We start from the raw sequence: 23013 nt of genomic DNA on the forward strand, positions 1-23013 counted from the left end.
AAACAGATGTTTCTGTGTTATAAAGTTATGTGCTAAAGAATATACTGATTTCAAAGAAGATATTTATTAATGTAAATATTTTTCTCTTTGGTTTTGGGTTTTAATCACTGTTTATTAATTAAAAACATGTATGTACCCATCATAATTTACTTGTACATAAATAAGTTAGACAAAAAAAAATGTTTGGGTTTATTATGTGTAATTTCACCAGCAAATATGAATTTCAAGAACTTTTGCGCAAACTGTGCGCAGACACAGGGCTCTTGAATAACCCTTTTTGGCGTCCCTGCATGCCACGTGATACGTATGGCACGCCCACCAGTGTGTGATGCTGAAGATGGCGTGTTGTGGGAGCTGTTTGTGCTGTCAGTGCTGCTGCAGAGAGGGGGAAACCAGAACACCAGAAGAGCTGGTAGGCTTCATGTTCACTTTATTCTGAAATAATATGTCGGTTTATTTGTGTGTGCGTTTTTTAGCGTCTATAAATGTGTCCACAGCTTGTGTGTTTGTCTCAGTGCTAGTTAGCAGAGCTTCCTCTCCAGGCTCCACCCTCTGTTTTCATTCTGCACAACGGAACAACATCATGGCTCTTTATCTCTAACAGGAATGATGCCAAGAGAAGTGATCAGGGTGTCTGACTTTTAAATGATGTTATTACTCAGCTCTCAGACCTGCTTGTTTAAGAGTTAGACAGTTAATTACTACCTGATATAACACCAGGATAAACAAATCTGTAAATGTAATCAAAAAGAACTGCAGTGTTTCTGTGTTTAAACCAGTGTTTAGGGGACAAATAGAAATGTCACTCTGTGTTGTGGAAGGGTGAGTCCTTTGTTTAGGAATAACTGACCATCTGGCTCTCTGACTTTAGCCCACATCAATAACTCAAGCTGTTTTAGGGCTGAATCCCAAATGACTTCTCATTCCATACACATGTGCACTACCTCACATATGAACCAGTCAACATAGTCAACAATATGATAGCTTTTTCACTTAAAAGAGGTTGACGATTATCATCCAAACGACTGAGGATTTTCTCAGTATCACCAAAAAAAAAAAAAAAAAAAAAAACCCTGACTTTCTAATTTTAAGCCATTTTTTAAAGGTCTGGGTGAAAAATGATGTCATGTATGATGTCACGGTTCACATATTAATTAATTAGATAAGATCATTACAGAATACAGTATGGGTGAATTTCTATCAGAACATATGTTGGCATGCAGTTCTTGGAGAATGATCTACACCAGAGTGGTGCGATGCAGCCTGATACAAAGCCGAGTACTATATCAACTTGGGATAGGAATCATATAGCAGGGACATACGATTTCATCACAATATTTAGGTGCAGATTTAATTTCTATTGCGATTCTATAAGTGTCATAATTTTATAAATATCCAGAGTTAATATTCTTATTATTATTGTTATTATTGTTATTATTATTATTATTAGATTTTGTTACAATTCTAAACACACTTCACAAATAATTTTTCACAAAAAAAAGTGTGAATAGTTTAGAGCATACCACCACCTGTAGGATTTTAGAGGAAAGGCAGCATTTTACCACCTCAAATTCAAACATGCATACATTTTTTAAAAATAGATTAAGTGATGAGCACTGTGACCTCGGCTCTCCAGGGTCAAGGGTTGGATTCCCGATTTGGGTCTGTGTGTGGAGTTTGTATGCTCTCCCCATGGGTTTTAACTCACAGTCCAAAGATTGCAGATTAGGTTAATAGGTTTTTCCAAATTACTTATACTATATTTATGTGTGTGTGCCCTGTGATGGATTGGCACCCTGTCCAGGGTGTACTCTGTTTCAAAGTTTTCTGGTCACATGCTCCTCTAACCCTGTACAAGATAAACAGTACAGATGATGTATGAATGAATGAATGAATGAATTATTTAATAATTTTTGGAGTTGATGTATGATTTCACCATACAAAAGAATCTCTCTTTTTTCCTATTTCTAATGTCACTAACTGTTAGATTTTCTTAGTTAATTAACAATGTTTATTTTATGCAAGCATTCTACTTATTCATTTGGGATAAGTTCAATTACGAGGTTATATCTTGTTCTCTGTTTCACATTTACATTGCCAGACAATTCTGGGTGAAACTAGGGAAGACGAAGATGAAATACTCCCACGGAAAGACTACGAGGTGAGACTGTTTATTTTTTTACTCCGCTCATTTATCCTTTAAATGGAGACAAATGTAATGCTTCCTATATTTGCAGAGTTTGGATTATGACCGGTGTATTAACGAACCGTATGTGGAGGTGTTGGAGGGGATGGACAATAAGGTACCTGTTAATATCTGATTGCTATGTGGTGTTTTTCTGGTTATTAATTTTTTTTTGAGTTGTTGTTTGATTTTTTGTGTGATTTAAAAAAAAAAAAAAAATGCCTTCTCCCCTCCCATGCTTGTTCATTTTTAGAAAGCCAAAAAGTTTGAAGCTGTCAAGTGGATGTTGGTGTTTGCTATTGGAGTATCTACAGGCCTGGTATGATAAATTATATATGAAGCAGTTCATACTTGAGGTCATGCTGTACTGCTGGACAGCCACATCACAACTGCGCTGATAACCAGCACCACAGCATTCCCTCTTTATTGATATTGCTTTTGCACGACAGCTTTACAAACATTATTTATTGTCAACAGATTATGATTTGCTTGTTAAGGTGGCAACCGACAGTTTGATGTCATTAACAGACAAAGTGTTGTTTAAGATGACATAATGTTATCAGATGTGTTTTCTTTGCTACAATGCATCTGTGACGGATTTAGGTTTTGTCAGGTAGCTGCCCTCTACATACCAACCTACATGCACATGAGCTTTGGGCAACAGTGAGTAATTAACGATTGTAAAGCACTTGGGACATGGAGTTATGTTTATAATTATATGTCTCAGTGATGCTACTGTCTCTCATCCAATCAGATTGCTCGGTCAGAACAAGCTGTGAATTATACACACCCTTAAATAAGCACTCTAATAAGATTGTAAATGTTTTTTTAGAGCCCAATATCATGAGGTCAAACAGAACCAGGTGTGTCAGAGTAGGTTCAGTGATAAAAGTATAAATCTTTAAATGGTTTTAAATGAAGGTTTCTGTCTTTTTCAGATTGGTATTTTTGTCGATTTCTTCGTGCACCTTTTCACGCAGCTGAAGTTCAGTCTGGTGGTAAAATGTATCCTTTATACTGAATTAACATTCTGTATTATTTTTTTTTATGCTGTCTTGATTCTTCTGTCCTTGTTAGCTTTTGGCCAGGCAGTTTCCTTAACATATCTTTTAGCTGTGGAGGAGTGCAGTGAAAATGGCTGCCTTGCTTTGTCATTGCTTGAACTGCTAGCATTCAATATGGCATTTGTGTTTATTGCCAGCGTCATGGTCCTGATCGAGGTAACACCGCCATTACACATGTGTTCGATGAGAATTTATTATATTACTCACCACGTCGGCATCATGAGGTTGGGAAATGTTGGGAACTGTATGACATCACCATGATAACCTTAGAGCCAGAATTAAATAATTAAGAGTAATCTAATCATGCACCAAAGATCAGTATCGTATTTCTTATTCTTAACATATGGTACAGTGTTCATACTTTGTTCCACTTGTTGAAAAACCAAATGGATATAGTTTGTTTTTAACGACATTAATGTGTTTTTTCAGCCTGTGGCTGCTGGATCAGGTATTCCAGAAATCAAAAGTTATCTGAATGGTGTGAAGATTCCGGGAATCGTGCGATTGCGCACCTTCATCTGCAAAGCCATGGGGGTTCTGTTTGCTGTAGCTGGAGGTAGTGTGATGGAGCTAAAGCTGTAATTTATATTGTTGAAAAGTTTTTCTAGATCCCTACCCATTCATAAATGATTTATATATTTACTGTATATAGATTGACGTGGATTGATTATACAGGGTTAATGTAAGCCGTCTTTGCTTTCAGGTTTGTTTGTGGGGAAAGAGGGACCCATGATCCACAGTGGCGCCATTGTAGGAGCTGGACTCCCCCAGGTACATATAATTTATATACTGTACATATATTCCAATAAACCTTATAGAGCATCAGTCTAAATATCATAGATTTTAATACTTAACGTCAGCATTGATTATATCATTTGGTCATGCAATAGGAAATAGTTACTGTTCAGAAAGTCTGTGGTTCAAGCCCCAGCTTATTTTAACTTGGGAATGAACAACATTTAACAGTGTGAAATAAGTTCACGATATCACTTATGGTATGTTACAGCAGCTTTAACCAATTATTTCCTTACCCGTCTCTCGAAGTAAATAAAAATTGCTGCTTGACATGTTACCAAGACACCACTGTCCTGAAGATTTTCCTTAAACTGGAGACTCCTTTAAAAAACAAAACCTCAACACATGAGGGCTGTTAAACCCAACATAAATAGTTTTTCACTGGACAATGTATGTACTCTAGTATATACGGTGGGTGTTTAAGAAAGTAACTCCCAGCCGGGTTCCTGTAACATGCAAGTGGTGTTCAGGAATGATTATGTGTACAGTTCCCACAGACAGATGTATCTCTTCCACAAGTTATCTGTTGATTTTTAAGGATCGTGTGTTGCACACGCTGAATGTTTACAGGAACTGCTATGGGCTCATCAACTGGGTTTGTCATCAACTTCTTTAAAATGTTTCATTCAACAGAAATTTCATCATTAGTCCTATTTATAACGCCCCTCGTATTAACAATTACACACATTGTTATCTGTTTAAGGGGAGTGTGCATCTTACAACAGTTTTTTAAAAAGTATTAGTTAGAGAACTAGTTCATTAATATAAATCTTAAACACAGATCTTTTGTCAGAGCCACTGTTAACGTGATTTTTAAATGTGATATTGATTTTTTTTGTGTGTGTGTATGTGTGTCAAAAAATGCCCTTGAATTTAGTTTCAGAGCATCACCTTCAAGAAAATCCGCTTTCAGTTTCCCTACTTCCGTAGCGACAGGTGAGAAACTATTTCCTTAATTTCTATCGACTAATACTGCTGTGTTAATTAATTTTTATTTAATTTTACTCTTAGGGATAAGAGGGATTTTGTATCTGCAGGAGCAGCTGCCGGAGTGGCTGCAGCGTTCGGGGCTCCCATCGGAGGTACTCTCTTCAGTCTGGAAGAAGGATCATCTTTTTGGAACCAAGCGCTGACATGGAAAGTGGTGAGGAAGTAGTACACATTAAAAGAGAGGCACAAACCCTAGAATGTATACAGTGGTGTTTTGTGTTAATGATAGGACAGGCAAGAATTGGCAAACTTGTATAAAAAAAAACAAAAAAAACAGCAGAATAAAAAATAAATAACTCCTTATCTGTGTGTAGCTGTTCTGCTCCATGTCGGCCACCTTCACTCTCAACTTTTTTCGCTCCGGAATCAACTATGGTAAATGGGGTTCCTTCCAGCTCCCTGGCCTGCTCAACTTTGGAGAGTTCAAGGTACGAGTAGATTAAATAAGATAATTAGTTATGGCTCCCTTTAAAGTCCATTAATTTTCGTACAAAGAGTGACTACTGAGTATTTTTAGAGTTTAATTCTAGTCCTTGGCTAAACATTTCTGGGGAAAAAGATATTCTATAATCAAAATAATCCTACACATTTAAGAACCATTGGATGTCCTTTTGGATTGTTCTTTATTCATTATCCTTAATTCAATCCAGGAGGGTAGCGGTTTCCTTCCTCTGAAACATGTGAAGTCAGATGCATCTTTTTAAATTGCTATTGGGTCTGTAATGCAATTGGAGAAAATTCATTTCAAGATTGCAATTGCTCCCTAAAATCATGGCCAGTTTTGCCCTCTTGGACTTGGCCTGTGAAGGCACTCAGGTTCAATCTTCCTCAAGATCTCATTGAGGCAAACACTTTTCTTTTGCGCCACTCAGTCCTCACAAGCCTAGCCATTAAAAAAAAAAAAAGTTTTCCTTTTAAGTTTTTACATTTGGTCTAAGTAGAACCCCTCTTGTGGATGTTTTCTCTCTGCAGTGTTCTGATGTTGATAAGAATTGTCATTTATGGACAGCGGTGGACTTGGCCTTCTTCGTGCTGATGGGCTTAGTGGGGGGCCTGCTCGGCGCCATGTTTAACTGCATCAACAAGCGACTCGCCAAGTACCGCATGAAGAACGTCCACCCCAAAGCCAAATTCATTAGGTACACATACTAATATATAAAGCTGGTTGGTTGGCTTGTCATATCCGTTTCAGCGGTTATTAATAATTCATAAAAAGAAACAGTATATCTTTTTGGTAATGTTTTTTTTTTCTTCATGTTTAGGGTGCTGGAGAGTCTACTGGTGTGTCTGGTCACTACCGTGGTGATTTTTATGTCCTCCATGACCTTGGGAGAGTGCAGGGACTTAGTCTCCGTAGCAGCTAACAACACAACAGCTCCAGTTATTGTAAGATTATACAAAGAAATCATGTTTTCATTTATTATCTATTTCTTTTGTTGGAGCTGGGTGTTATGGTGATATAGGTATTATGAATATCGTGATAAATTATGACAGAGTTTAACTAATCTATAATATATAGTATATACAGTATATAAAACTAATATATAATATAGTTTGTATTAGGAGTTGTGACTTTCCTAAGGTCATATTGCCCAACCCTAACCTTATCTTCCTCTTGTAGATGTCAGCAAGTGATGAGGTAAACTCAACAATACGGCGGTTCTTCTGCTCGAATAAGACCTACAATGACATGGCCACACTTTTCTTCAACCCTCAGGAGACTGCAATACATCAGCTGTTCCACCAAGATGGTGAGACACACATTGACTGTTCACACACACACACGGTCTAGCCTTGAGCGAGAAAGATTAACTGTGGTGACATAAGTGCAATGTTCAAAGGAATTGCGTGTCAGGCCGCGTCGTCCCGGGTGTTTTGCCTTCCTTATCAATTAACCCATAATCACATGTAAACTTCATAGTACCTGCTGCGGTGATGATAATAATGTAAGTTGATAAAATAAAAGGTAGAACTATTGTCTATATGTTTAGCATCGAAACCCATAACTGACTATGATGTATATGAAATTAAGAATGTCTGGTTATTCGTTTTTTTTTTTTTTTTTTTAAATATATTGTGTCACTTACAGTCTATTTACCTCTCTTTCTTTCACCAGCCACCTTTAGTCCAGTCACCCTCTCTCTGTTCTTTGTACTCTACTTCTTGCTGAGCTGTTGGACATACGGTGTCTCTGTCCCTAGTGGACTCTTTGTCCCCTCATTACTCTGTGGAGCCTCTCTTGGACGTCTAGTCGCCAACATCCTCAAAATGTACGTATACGGTATTAACCGATTTTCTGGGAACATACACGTTTTATTAGGAACAAAACCAGCCAAGTGTGTGGCAGCAGTGCAGGTGCATGAGATCATGCAGATACAGGTCAAGGGCAGTAGGCTAATGTTCACATCATTCATCAAGAATAGGGGAAAAATGTGACCTCCCCCACAGTCTCACAGTAGCTGATGCCAGACGGGTTGGTTTGAATGTTTCAGAAACTGCTGTTCTCTTGGAATTTTCACACACAACACTCTGTTGTTTGCAAATAATGGTGTGAAAAACAAAGGAAAACATTCAGTTTCGGGGGAATTTCAGTAGGTGGAATTGCCTTGTAGGTGAGAGCGGTCAGAGGAGAAGGGTAACTCAAATAAAGACACTTATTTGCGCAGCACACCAAACGTTTAGGTGGATGGGCTACAACAGCAGGAGACCACATCTGGACAGCCAATAAGAGGAATCTAAGACAACAGTGGGCACAGACTCACTAAAACTGACCGATTTATCAATTGGAAAAAATGCTCTGATAAATCTTGATTTCTGCTTTAGCATACAGTGTCTTCTGTCAACCTACAAGTGTGTGTTGGTGTAATGGTTTAAGAAAAGGTTGTCTGGGTATGCTTTAGACCCCTCTATACTTAGTAATCATTCTATCTTTATTACAACCTTTTACCCAGGTTATAGTGCCTGCTTTTAATGTGATAATACACTGTGTTATCTCAGGCAGGTTCAGTGTCCTTTAGTGGCGATAGTCAACAGATCTGAATCCAACAGAGCGTCTTTGTTGCGGATCTGTAATACGTGCATACACATATCTCAATTATGTGACAGTCATTTAAATATGGAGCGGCAGCTCAAGGAAACAACACGTTTCCAGCAATATGTGAAGAGTGTGGTGAAGAGTTAGTGCTATTGGGCTATTATGTAGCAGTAGGTCCTAATAGTAGTGGCCAGAGAGTGTATAAATAAATAATACATACACACACACATACAGGGGGTTAGACAATGAAACTGAAACACTGGCCAATTAAGTTTTGTTCTCTGATGAGTCCACCTTCACTGTCTTTCCCACATCCGGGAGAGTTATGATGTGAAGAAGCCCCAAAGAACCACCCAGACTGTTGCATGCTCAGTTTGAAGCTTGGGAGTGGCTCAGTGATGGTTTGCGCTGCAATATCATGCCATTCCCTAGGGCCTATACTTATGCTAGATGGGCGCGTCACTGCCACGACCCAACCATTCTGGAGGACCATGTGCACCCAATGGGTCAAACATTGTATCCTGAAGGCAGTGCCATGTATCAGGGTGATGATGCACTAATACAGAGTGGTTTGATGAACATTTTTAACATCGCCCATGGCCTGCACAGTCACCAGATCTAAATATTATTAAGCCACTTTGGGGTGTTTTGGAGGAGCGAGTCAGGAAACGTTTTCCTCCATCAGCATCACATAGTGACCTGGCCACTATTCCACAAGAAGGATGGCTCAAAATTTCTATGGAGGCCCTACACCATACTAATTAATCATTGTGGCCTAAAACCAGGCGTTTCAGTTTCAATGTCCAATCTTTGTGTGTGTGTATACTATAGACCTGAGGGGAAGTCTTCTACAGTATTTCTTTTAGGACAGCCATGACTAGCTGTGTACATCTTGAGATATTTTAAAGATAGATATAGATAAAAAATGTATTTCACTCGCAAGCATTTTTCGGTGTGGCTCTTCACTTTCACATCAATTTTTTTACTTTGTTCCAACTTTTTGTACTTTTAGAAGTGACTATTTTCTCTTTTATGGGTCAGGAATCTTGGTATGCAAATATACTCAGGGACATTTGCTCTGATTGGGGCAGCTGCCTTTCTTGGAGGCGTGGTACGCATGACCATCAGTCTGACCGTCATTCTCATCGAATCAACCAATGAGATCACATACGGCCTTCCCATCATGATTACACTAATGGTATGCACAAACCTTTACATGGTTAAACTATTTCTCATGGCATTAACCATATAGACAGAGTCAGATTTTAGAGAATAATACAGTACAATAATAAAAATCTAGTAGTGCTTTAGCGAAGACATGCAGATTCTATTTCATCTTGTTTTTTTCAGGTGGCTAAATGGACAGGAGATTTGTTTAATAGGGGAATTTATGATATTCATATTCATCTCAAAGGAGTGCCGCTGCTGGAATGGGAGACTGAAGTAGAAATGGATAAGTGAGATAAAGTTTCTCTATATTGTTTTTGTTAATGTTTTCCCATTTATTTCACAAAAAACGTACTGTAGTCTAGTACTGTACGAACATATTTGTTCTTTAGACAATTTTACTTGAAAGCACAATGGTTGTTTGAAACAATACAGAAAATGAAATGGACAAAAGGTGTAGCCTTGATCTAGAATTATTTTCATTACTTTTACTCCCACTCTCAGACTCACCGCCAGTGACATCATGGAGCCTAACCTGACCTATGTGTATCCCCATACACGGATCCAGTCTCTGGTCAGCATCCTGAGGACCACCGTGTATCACGCCTTCCCCGTGGTCACAGAGAACCGGGATAATGAAAAAGAGTTCATGAAGGGGAACATTCTCGTCAGCAACAACATCAGATTTAAGGTATTTAGCGAAGTAATGATTACAGATTGCTTGTCTTCTTTTTATTTATGTTTTTTATTGTGCAAGTAAGTCCTTCAAATCATACTTTAAATGTGCTTATTGTAATTTTTTCATCAGCCGTGTAATGAAAAAAAACTACAGGAAGTGCTGTTTTAGTATAATTATCAACAATACAGAAATGGATTATTTTCTTTAAGTTTAGTTCAGTAAATGGTAAAGTGTCTCAGATTTAATTTGGTCACCTTTAACTTTGATTACAGCACACAATGTAGTGGTGAGTTCATTTGTGTAAAATTATTGTATTTGATTGCTACATAATCTTGCTGAGCCTAGACCTTACCAGTTGAAACAACCCCAGATTATAACACCAAAAGCTTCATGCGCCTTCTAACACTGCATCCAACACTCTGGAATAGGGTCAATCTGAAATCTGAAACTCATCAAACCACATGACATTTTTCCATTGATCCAAAGTTCAGTCTTTTGCTCCATAACACATTGAAGCTTTTTTTTTGGGGATTAGTCTCACTAACAAGTGGTTTTCTTATGGGCTCACAGGTGTTTAGCTCCAATCCCGACAGTTCTTTTCACATTGTGTGTGCGCATGTGTGTGTGTAAATGCTATGGTTTTTACTGTTGATTCTTTTTCCATGCAACTTCAAAAAGATATCCCCAGGCATTTTTTTTTTTCTTCCACAAAGTTGCCGGGTTAGTACTATCTTTCCAGAATTTGATAAACGGCTCGATTCACGGCTCGGTTTTCTTTCACAATCCAAAGATATGCAGGTTAGGCTAGTTCCCAAATTGCCTGTAGTGTGTGTGTGACCTGCGATGGATTGGCACTCTGTCGAGGGTGTACCCTGCCTCGTGCCCCAAGTCTCCTGGTATAGGCCCCAGGTACCCGCGATCTTGAATACAGGATAAAGCGGTATAGAAGATGAGTGAGTGAAAGCGAGTGGTTGATGCAGCCCAATAATTTCTCCCTTTTTTTTATAGACAGGTATATAGACTTATATAGACTTGCAACTAGAGAAAGATTAATAGGTTGCAAAATAGTGATAAATGATGATTATTTTTTTATGTCTGAATAAATTCACAGGAATATATTATTAATAATGATAATTGGTTTAATACATTTTTAATTAGTTCTAAAGAACCTGTTGCATCCATACAGTGCCATTTTTCTCCACATGATGGAGCAAGTGACCTTCTTTTCATACATTGGTTGTATGGAGATTGTTGTTTTTGTATGGATTTATTTTTTTCTTTAGGAGGATTATATAAACAGTGGACATTAGAAGGTATTAACAAATGAGTAATTTTTGTAAACTGTAGCATAAGCTGTAGATAAACCAATGACTATAAAAGCAAGTAAGATAATCACAAGTACATGCAAAGCATTGACAGTATTTTTCATTTCAGTTTATAAAAGTCGATATGTTACGAAATAGTTTGAACTATATGGCAATTCTCACTTTAATATAAACACATGAATTAAATATGGTTTATGAATATATATGGGAATAAATCATGTTGCCCCCCCTGTGTAGAAAATGAGCGTGTTGACACGGGCAGGGGAGCAGAGACGGAGGTGCCAATCGATGAAATCGTACCCTTCCAGTGAACTGCGTAACGTATGTGATGAGCAGGTGGGAGTGGAACTAGCTGAGGAAGGACAGGACATGCTGCAGCAGATGCTGGACAGGAGGTAAGCAGTGTTTCTGTAACACTGTGACACACTTTCTGTAAAATCAAGCAGCCTTATTTTAATAATTTACTACTTCTACTGCCACTTCGTACCAGACATTGTATGCACAGTGTACTTGAATCTCTAAATCTTCCCTTACTTCCCCTGTTTTTGCCATAGTGGAATAGTGAGGCAGATGGTAAAGAATGCAGGCTAGGTGTTGTGGGAATAAATCCAACTAGATGAAGTCAGTTCTGCAGTCTGCTACACCTTGTGAAATATTGCACTTGTTGTTTTACAGAATCACTTTTAAGGGTAAATGTATTGGTGTAGGACACACTAAATTAAAATAAGATAAACAAAGCATAAATGTCCCTGTTAAATGATTGAATAGATACATGATTAACAATATCAGGAAATTAAATATTTATGTACCAAAGAGACAAGCTGGGTCTCTTAAACAACTATACAAAATATGATGTGCAGTGAAATGTTTATACCACTAAAATAGGAAAGATGTGATAGCATAAGAAGGTAGAAAGAAAGATTTCCCATGCAATAATAGAAGAAAAAAAAAAATCCACAACAAATTAAAAATTTTAATTTGTTAGTAGTTCTATTTGTTACATATAAATTATATTTGTAGATTTTATTTTCTTTCTTTTGTGCATTTTTTTTTTCTCTCTAAAACATACTGTAGGACTGCTGAGAATGCACAGACTAAGTCAGAGAATTGTTTCTATCATCTGATCAGTGAAATCAGAAGATACAAACACTGGTGGAAGAATGCCAGATCTAATGGCTTTAACTTTATCAAAAATAAATGTGCAAGTTACATGGGTTTCTGCAAAGTATGGAGTCTCTGGTGGGTTTAAAATGGCATTAAGAGTTCAAGAAAAGGCTGAAGGTTATAAAAAAATTTAGATCAACAAATTTGAGTATTGATACGTCTTTATAAATTTTTTATGCTTCATATAAGACTTTTTCCCACTGCCTAAAAGTATCAGTTTCATTATTAAAGCAACGCTGAGTTTTAATTCTAATGCAGTTGTAGAGTCAAGGATATCTGTTTAAATGGAATTAAATATGTGGACTAACGTTTGGAGAGAGAGAAGGTAACTAAATATGCATTATGGTGTGGAAATAATAGCAGGTGAAATGTGATATAGAGAATAAACATTCTAATAATTTTTTTTTTATTATTCACCTTATATGTGTGTACAGAGGTAATAAATTGCATAATCTGACAAGAAACAGTTTGTACCCAGCTACTCTAAGGTATCTGATAAGTAGCATATTGCAGTCTGAGCTTTGAGAGAAATAGCATATTCTGAAATATGGGTTTTTTTTATCATAAAAGTATGGATGCTCAGAAATTCAAACATGTTTAGTAAACAAAGAAAAATACAGTCTTTTAGAAGAAAAAAAAATTCTCTTTTCGTCTGATTTTAAAAGGGGCTGATTTAAAAAAATTCATCCGACACTACGAGTGCTCTACAATTCCAGTCACTGAGTCATAAACTTGGGCCAAGGCCACCACTGCCCTTGTGATTTAGCACAGTGGTTCCTAACCCTGGTCCTGGAGAACCACCTGTCGTGCACATTTTAGTGTTTTCTCATCTCCCAGCATACATGATGCAACTAAGCAGCTAATTAACAGCTTTTTCTGAATTGAGTGAGTGCGATGAATCAGGGGAAAACACTAAACTGATCCTCTACGAAAAATAAAAAGTCTTGCTTCAGATGGCTGTTTTATTTTTTTCAAAGCATAGATGATAAAAGTGAAATATGCATGAAAGTGTTTTATTGAAAGTGACTTATGTGCAACGAGCAAAGAAATAGAATTATGTAAATGTGCATGAATGTGCAGGTGTGCAGTGTCCATAAGTGTCCATTAATGTCCAGAATGTCATTGAGAAGACTGTCTAGAACAAAGTGAATTAAATAAAACAAAATGGATATACAGAAAACATTAACAATATATTGTAGTACAGTATGCGGTAACATATGCACCAGACTACAATTCTATTTTACAGAAATATAGATACTAGACCACCAGATATTATCAATATACTGCCCCAACCATTTTATCTATCTGTAGTTATTATGATTAAAATAATCCTCCTCACAAAGCCCTAAAAAGGAGTTAACATGATTAGAAGCAAAACAAACCCTCATGGCAGGTGGTTTTGGAAAAGAAATGCGTTATTTCTAGGAGTTCAGTCTTTAAGCTAGAGAGTGAAATCAGCAAGAGGCAAATAATCTGTGAGTCTGCTCAGTAGGAAGTGTTGCGAAGCTAACAAGTGTTTCACATAAGTGGTAAACGTCCAAAGTCATTTCATATAAGACCTGAAGAACATGAGTACCTGTCCTTGATGTATGAAGGCATTTGCTGGTGCAAGGGCTTGATCTGAAAGTCTGCAAATTCTAGAAGCAAAGTCTAGTAGAGGCATAATGTTTCACTAGAGTGTGCAGTTTGTTACGGCTCGTTAAATAGTGCTCTGCCTTCAGGGTCTGCAACCCAGCTTTCACGTACTGCTAGTTTGACATTCATATTGTCTGCCTCCTGCAGCAAGCTCGCATCTGTAAATAGCAGAAAAACCTCATTTGAACTCATAATGGTAAAACAGTGATGGTTTCTGTTTGCTGTTATAAATCATAAAATAGTTTGTGATGGGTTTTCAACCGTACACAGAGAGTGTGAGCATGATGTCAGTGTTTAACTATTGTTATTTTTTTATACTGGAAAATGACAGAATGCAGTATACAGTACAGTAAAACCCATGCAGTACTTTAGCTAAGATATCTGTGTTGTCTTGCTCAGACACGCCCCATACCCAAGTCTATACCCGGATCAATCCCCAAGTGAGGAGTGGAGTATGGAGGAGAGGTTCCGCCCACTCACCTTTCATGGCCTCATCTTGCGCTCGCAGCTTGTTAACCTGCTCATCCGTGGAGTGTGTTATGCTGAAAGCCAGTCGGTGAGTGTTTACATCTCATCACAATGTCCATCATATTCTTTATAATTACATATTTTTTAGCATATTCTCAACATCAGCAGAGAGTTTCAGTCTTAACTATAAGCACAAACATCATTTCCTCCATAATTGCAATCATAATTACATAATTACAATTAAAATTGCTCTATTCTGTATACATAAAAATTGTTTTATTATATTATTATTATTATATTATTATATTATATTATTATTATTGTTTTATAATTATGTTGTGCAGTGCTGTGATTGACAGGGGAGAGAGTGTATTCCATTTAAAAACAAAAGCTGAGTCAGCTTAGACTCCTGGAATTTGAATTTCGACCTCTCCCGATGTCCCGCTTGCACAAACCTGATGATTTACATACTGTACACTTGACTCCAGGCCACAAAGCTTGTGATTTACTCCCCTCCCTCTCTAACGCTAACTCTTTTTTTTTTTTTTTTTTTTTTTTTTAACATTTTAATTTTTTTCCTCCAGAGTGCATCTCAACCACGGCTCTCCTATGCAGAGATGACGGAGGATTATCCACGATTCCCTGATATTCACGATCTTGACCTCGCCCTCCTAAACCCACGTATGATAGTGGTAAGACTTTTTTTGGAAAAGGTGTCGCCTTTAATAAACTCAAAGGAGGATCAGAGATGAAGAGCAGGAATAGAGAGCGAAAAGGGGATGCACAAGTTTTGGCCAATGGTGATTGGTAACTAATTAGTTATAAATTAGTTTTTGAGTACCTTTTCACTGAAGTGGGTTTGCTTTCATTGTAGTATGTCCCTTAAACTCTGAGAACTAATTAGCCTAATTAATTCCACGCAAGCTCTTTTCTTGTAGGTTGCTCATGCTTGTCTCTCTTCTACTGCAGGATGTGACTCCATACATGAACCCATGTCCGTACACGGTCTCTCCAAACACGCACGTCTCTCAGGTCTTTAACTTGTTCAGGACCATGGGGCTCCGGCACCTGCCTGTGGTCAATGCAGTAGGAGAGGTACATAACTCCAAGCACTAACTATTGTATTTAACATAAATATAAAGTGTGGTATGTACCTGTATATACAAGGTTTTAAGGGTGTGTGAATATAAAGCAGTTTCAGTATCCTGGTGTTTTGTTTTGCTGTTTTTTTGTTTTTTTTTGTGCATTCATGCAGTAATCAATGTTGGAGTGGTACAGTACATGAACTGGATGGATAAAGATTGGACAAACATTGCCTGGTCTTTTTTATCTTTAATTCTACCGTTTAACTCTCTAAACCACAGCATTTTACAGTACTGTAGATGTTTTTTTTTTTTTTTGCAGTTCTGTTCTAACGGATATATACAGTCAAATGTTAAAGTTAGTGCTCCCTCATCTCTTGGACAACAGGAGACCCGTACCACCACCTCTGCCAGTTTCTCGTGGAGTGAGAGAATACATAGGCAGAGGATAGGGCAGCCGGTGTAGCTGAGTTCTGAGGAGATATCCAAGTCTATCTAGTCTCAGTTAGTGCTAGAAAGTCAAAAGAGTAATGGGTAGCCAGGGCAGAGATAAAATCTGCTTTCTTCAGAGCAGATTGGCAGTTCCAGAGCCCACCTACCACCAGTGCAGGGCAATGTGACAGTACTGGAGGGTAGATGAGGTTTCTGGGAGATCTGCCTCTGCTGTGTGAGTAAAAGCATCTTGGTCTGTGAGACCTGACAGAGATAGGTTGAAGACACATGCTAGACTGAGGTAAACAAAAAATTAAAACCAAAAAGCAACAAAAATCATACAGGTAATACTGTACTGTATGATTCCACCTTTAGCAGCAATGACTTGAAGTAATAATTTCCTGTATGACGTTATCAGTCTTAATGGACTCAAAACATCATTTTGGTCCATTCTTTTTTTAGAACATTGCTTCAGTTCATTGAGGTTTTTGGGCATTTGCTTGTGCACAGCTAAGACACTGCCTCAGCATTTTATTTGGGTTGAGCTCTGGACCAAAACCTTGATTCTTTTTTTATTTTTCTGCCATTTTGATGTAGATTTACTGATGTGCTTTGAATTATTGTTCTGTTGCATGACCCAATTTTGGCCAAGTTTTAGCTGTCAGACAGTTTGCCTCCAAACTCTGATATACAGATGGATGTCATGAATGTCTCAATGACTGAAATGTGCTCAGGTCCTGTGGCTGCAAAAACAAGCCCAGGTCCTCACCCCTCCACCACTGTCCTTGTCACTGAGTATGAGGTGTTTCTCCTGAAATGCTGTTTGGTTTTCGCCAAACATGGTACTGAACATCAGTCAAACAACTCTTTAGTCACATCTGTCCATAGGATAGTGTTCCAGGACAGTGTTCTTACTTGTGCTTCGAACTTCTATTTAGAAAGAAGAGGATTCTCATGGCAGCCCTTCCAGCAAACCATACACGTTCAGTCTTCTTCTAGTTGTGCTGTCATGGACTTTAACATTTAATATGCTCAATGAGGCATGTAGAGGATGTTACTCTGGATTGTTTGTATTTCTCTGAGCATTGCACTGTCTGACCTTGCAGTGAATGTCCAGCAGCGTCCACTCCAGGAAGACAACTGTCTTTAATGCTTTCCAGTTGTGAATAATCTTTCTCATTGCAGAATGTTGAACTCCAAATTGTTAGTAAATGGTTTTATAAAATTTTCCACATTGATGTGCAGCACCAATTGCTTCTCTAAGACCTTTTTCGTTCCCTCTTGACATTGTGTTAACACACACCTGAATGTTCCAGACCAGTGAACTGCTGAAACCTCTGCTTTAATAGAGGTCTGCACAACTGCTGATGATCAATTAATGGTTAATTAAGGGCTGATGATTAGCAGCGCCAAGCTGCAATTTACCTTCTTAAATTCTGTTGAAGCAGTAAGGGATTATTGTATTTGCAGGCTCGTATTCCAAAACACTCATAAACCATAAACCAAATTTAATTGTCCCATAAGAAATGATGGAAACTCAAATTATTAATTTCACAGGCCAAAAAAATTAATACATAAATATAATTAACAAAATATAAAGTAAAAAAAAAACAGATTAACCTGCACTTTACCTTTTTAAAAAAAATGCACGGTGTCCAATGATGCACGCTCACAGACACAAGAGCAGGCTAAGCCTTGAGCCGGGAGAGAAAATGAATCTTTAATGTCTCTAGTGAAACTTGCTTTTGCTTTACGCGTGCGCTGTACACACACACACACACACACACACACACATACAGAGACACAAAATAAAATATGTTTTACGCCCACACACGTGCTCACAGTGTTATAGTAAACCGTACAAGCGTGCATGGATGTTAATTCTACCAGTGAGAGTCGCGCACTAAGACCCAGCAGGGGAGATGATTATCCACAATTCCACAGCGCAAGAGAGAGAAAAAACATTGGCTTAGTTGTGATCACTCAGCATCAAAACAAGAAGCGCATGCGTGAAACATGATAGTTGGTACTCGTAAACGAAGACTTGTTCGTTTTCCAAGTCAAAATTTATTAAAAATCTCTGTTTGTCCTGCGGAACACTCGCAAATTGAGGTTTCACCGTATTGTCATTTTTCTGTGACCCAAAATAGTAATATGAGCATTTTGTAAGTTCTATATTTTTACAGGTTACCCAAAATGACCCATTTTAAAATAACTTTTGTTATACATGATGTATAACTCATGTAAGAACTCAGACAAATAGCTTGACATCTAAAGCGTTTCCGGTCGACACACACCGATAGGAATTCCATTTTAAAAAATCAAATTTTTTTTTTAAGTGGTCATTGACCGAGAGTGTGTTGCCGGGATCTGTCCTGCTCAAGATTAAAGGGTTAAGTCAGCCTAAGCCCAGTGTATTCTCAGATTTATGTTCTTAGCTGAGAAAAGTTGTACCGGATGTGGCCTTCTGCTTTTGTAGCCCGTTCGCTTGAGTGTTGAATGACAAAAGTATTCTAAGATTATTTTATTTTTGTGAAGACGGGTTATATAATAGGAGTTACTCTAACCTTCCAGTCAGCTCCAACCAGTCTAGCCGTTGTCCCCTGACCTCTCTTATTAATAAGGTGTCATTTGCTGGGTTTTTTTCACTCTTTGACTTTGACAAGAATAGTACTATGGAAGTCATTAAGATCACATGGTTTCTTTTCCTGCTGTTTAATGTGAACATTAACTGAAGCTGAAGCACTTGACCTGGATTTGCATAATTTATGCATTGCACCGCTGCCACATGATTGGGTGCTTGGATATTTATGAATAAGCAGTTGTACAGGTGTTCCTATTAAAATGCATGTGTGTCAGATTATCATTTTGTTCTCATGTTTACAAACATACAAATGAATAGTCTGCATTTATGTTTTTTTTGTTTCTTTTTCAGATTGTAGGCATAATCACAAGACATAACTTGACCCATGAGTTCTTAATGGCTAAGCTCAGACAGCATTCCATCACCATCTGAAAGGAAGCATTCGCATCATCTGTTATCGGCTCCTGCGCAGACAGTCCCAGCTGTATCTCTCACTGTTAAGCCATTTCCGGCTACTTCCTGGACCACCGTAACATGGTAAAGCATGTTCGTACTGACTGACGCAGAAACACACACACGGGCAGCATTTATCATGCTAACTGAACGCAAACTCATGCTGAAACCTTATCCACATTCTCTTGTGAGACGTGAACAGAACTTTCGCCTTGCTTTATGGACCGCAGTGTCGCACTTTTTTTGACATATGTTTTTGTATTTCTGTTTCAGTTTTTGACATTTTTTTGTGTTTGTGTTAATATGTTCTTGCACTAAAGGTGAAGTTCAGAAAGAATGGTATGTCAGAAACAAAGTCAGAAGGAAAGGTTACTGAAAGTATGGCATTATTACAATATACCGTATCAGATCATTGCAGTAAATTTCGATAAACCTGTTTACGATTTAACTCATTGATAAATGTTCATTTTCAGATGTTAAACACCTCATCTCGCAAGAAGGGCGGTTTCTCTAGTAGATTGTTAAAATGGTTTTTAAGTAGTAAACGAATACTCCAGTGTTTTTCAGCTTAATCTCATTTTTAAGATTACAACCATAAAATAATACAAATTTTAAGTTAAGATGGCCATCCGAGAACAATTTTACCACAGCTGATGGGGCCACGCTTTTCCTAGCACTACGTGATCACATCATGAAAACTGACCCACACCTAAATAAACACTTACTCCATGGCTTACTCCATCAAGCATAAGCTGTCACGAGGGCGGTACGGAACGCAAGGCAAAAACATTGCAAACCTTCGGGCATACCTTCTAAAATGTAGAAGGAGAAAAGTCAGGGGACTAGGTTTTGACTAGTTGTCAAAATCAAGAGGTTTTTATGTAAAGTTATGACACTATCCAAGCCAACATACATTATAAAGCCGTAATAACTGACTGTAATTTTTGGCATCACATTTTCATGTTTATGCTTATAAAATCTTTATTATAGCATACCACAATGTCATGACTTATTATGTTATTAGGTTATTTGGCTTGCTCTTTTTCATCCATAAGTGAAATTTCTTTTAACTAAATTTAAGATTCAAAGCTTCTGGCAAGGTCACTGCATGCGTGTCAGAGCCCTATTTGCCAATTACTAGCCAGTCATTTGTGAGCTCACATATGCAGACAGATTTTTTTAAATGTATTTATTTTATTTTATTTTATTTTAAGTTTGTTCAGTTGTGAGCAGGAGTTTAAACAACATCTTTTTAAACTCCTTGAGCAACCTAAGCATTAGCAAGGCATATTTTTGAATAGTTTTCTTTGATAAAATCATCCCCATTGTAAAATAAAGAAGTGTTTGCCCGAACAACTGTTCTTCGACTTCTATTATAATTTGCTCTTTTCTCTCCATTATTCTATCCATTTCATCTCTATTGATTAGATTGAAAAACACTGAAGTAATTCTTCCTAGGTGAATCTTTCCATTTAAACTTGTAGCAAGAAATTATAAGACATTTTCTAAACACTTGGAGGGAACAGCTTAAATCTAAGCATTCCTCGAGGAACTGGATGCTAAGATTTCCAATTTTGAATAGAATTTGTCATCATACTGGAAGGAATTTTTGGACAAATTTTTGTTCTGGTAACCCTTACACTTCTTACAAAAGAAACAAATAATTAAATGGTGGCAAATAAACACTTGCTCAGGGTGTGCCTGTATTTCTAAACTGATCAAACCACCACTAAAGGACAGGTTACTAATGATATGTCTAATACTGTGATAAAAATGGAAAAGCTGCTTAGGCATATCATCATTTATTCACATTCATGATGTTGTGATGTACATAGTGAAGTGGAACTACACTAAGCATTTCTTTTTTTTTTTATCAGCATTGTTTTTATTATTACATTCTGTATTTAAGATGAAGGTTCTGTGAAATATCCTTGCTTAATGATTTTTTTTTTTTAATGCTTGAATATGGATCAAACCAATCAGTATTATTGGCAATGTGAGTATGTGAAAAGCTACAGATTGAAAAAGTGCAATCCCTGCTTTTTAATGCATTATTCCATTGATTATGTTTCAAATGTTGTATTTTCCTGAAGCAGATAATGTAAACCAAGTACACTGTAAAAGTTGTTAAAGGACCTTTCCTGCAATTCTTTTGTTACCAAACTTTTATCATGTACTAACATAAGCATGTTGACTATAATTTTTCCTTTCCTTCTTATTCCATTACACACTGGATTTCAATTTGTTTGTGTTATTTGTAAAATTGTTCAAAACAAAATGTTAGCCAGTGTGTCCTGTTAACATTTCCAATATTAAATGATTTAGGGTTTGTTTATTTGGTTTATACATATAAAGTTTCAGTATTTATATTTCTTTCTGCATTTTAGTCAGCTACAGCTAATCTATTTCTGAGATTCGCAAGCAAATTTCTGAACCCATGGAGTCCTCTGTCTCTTAAATGAGTCAAGTCCAGTGGTGTTGCTGTCATTTCGACCATATGCACCTGGTACAATATACAGAACGTTTCCTCCCGGACCATTGTGCTACATAAAACAACACAGATTTACAAGAGAATACACAGAACTAAATAAACCTGCACAGACCTACGCAGAACTGCATCAAGTTCATATGTCCAAACATTAGTAATGTAGTAATGAATCCCTGGCCCTAACCATTAGAAATAAAAGCATATCTACAGTACTGTGCACAAGTCTCCAGCCACACCTCATTTCTTCACATTTTATTTCCAAAGAGCTGCACTTTATTATTATTTATCAATATTGTTGTTGTTTTTATTTTAGGAATTTTCGTCTTAGTCTTGAGGAATAATCCTCCAGGCTTCCCGAAGGACTTTTTGGCTTTTATTTTCAGTCCAGTCCCTGACCAGTTTCAGAGGACTCTTTTTGTTTGTTAAGCCACACAGAGCTATGAATCATATAAGAATAAGAAAAAGTCTAACTTAAAGCATGAACCGGTGAGAATTATCTTTTTAACCTTTTGATGTAAAACATAAACATTTTATCTACCTAATTGAAATCATTTTAATATAAAGCAATTGGGTATGGCTCAAAACTTGCACAGTACTACAGTATATAACCAAGGTACATTTTATGTGGAAAATACAGTAATTGATGAGTCAGCTCACTGACCTTTTGACCAGTTCCTCCTGAAGGAGGATATGTGATTTTGCTTCAGTTGGTTGATATGATTTTATGTTCCAGTTGTCCTGCCTTGATTTCTCTGTAACTGAAACGCATTGAGAGTGATGCGAAGTCCTGTGCCTTTACCTGACTTATAATAAACATTAGTGCAAACTCCTGAATGAAGACTCACCGGTGATTGCATGTCATTTTAATGTTTAATAAATGTCTGCGGTAATCTGATGGTTGATGCATTTCATCCATTTAAGTAATCGATAGCCAGCCAGTTACAGAATAGTAGATGGATGTATAATACTGTTCAAAACTGCTACTCTTAAAGTCCTATAGTGAACACAAATTTGGTGTGAAGAGATCGGATCTTTGGAATTAAATGTATAGGTCTCATAATGGTGAGCACTTTTGACAATGTATTATTGAACTACAATGACATGCCATGCCTTTGTGCTTGTGTCTTATTAGCAACAAACTAGCCAGCAGTTTTACACATTACAGCAAACACTATTGCCAGTATGTTCTTGAATTAACTAGTAAATATGTCTGTATCTTAACTGATCTAAAGCATAAGCCCAATTATACAATTTTCCTTTGGAATTCATAAAGTGACAAAACCTGCAGTTCTTTGAATTCCTTGAATGACCACTAGGAGGCCACAAAAGTGAGCCAATCCCCACAGACCCCTATGTCAAAAAAACACAACAGATAAGCATGTTTGCAGTCTGGTACAAAAATGATGTTTTGGTCTCCTTAGCTAGGTTTACTACGGTGGCCGTGAAGTGCAAAACAAATTAACAAAAC

The 23013-nt window shown here is 37.3% G+C and overlaps 1 protein-coding gene across 1 annotated transcript; it reads left to right on the top strand.

Annotated features, from left to right (window-relative positions):
- Window positions 1-271: 271 nt before the first annotated feature.
- On the top strand, window positions 272-22361 carry clcn6 (chloride channel 6). Its single transcript, XM_053504498.1, has 23 exons — window positions 272-412; window positions 2102-2161; window positions 2238-2303; window positions 2439-2504; window positions 3124-3190; window positions 3299-3405; window positions 3679-3805; window positions 3953-4020; window positions 4922-4980; window positions 5056-5188; window positions 5349-5462; window positions 6007-6173; window positions 6297-6420; window positions 6656-6785; window positions 7151-7304; window positions 9110-9266; window positions 9419-9525; window positions 9740-9926; window positions 11477-11634; window positions 14438-14594; window positions 15091-15198; window positions 15476-15601; window positions 18956-22361. Exons 1-23 carry the CDS (start codon window positions 329-331, stop codon window positions 19034-19036), a joined length of 2607 nt encoding a protein of 868 aa, XP_053360473.1. The 5' UTR covers window positions 272-328; the 3' UTR covers window positions 19037-22361.
- Window positions 22362-23013: the final 652 nt, after the last annotated feature.

The sequence above is a fragment of the Clarias gariepinus genome, chromosome 9, assembly GCF_024256425.1.
Source record: "Clarias gariepinus isolate MV-2021 ecotype Netherlands chromosome 9, CGAR_prim_01v2, whole genome shotgun sequence".
Lineage (NCBI taxonomy): Eukaryota > Metazoa > Chordata > Actinopteri > Siluriformes > Clariidae > Clarias > Clarias gariepinus.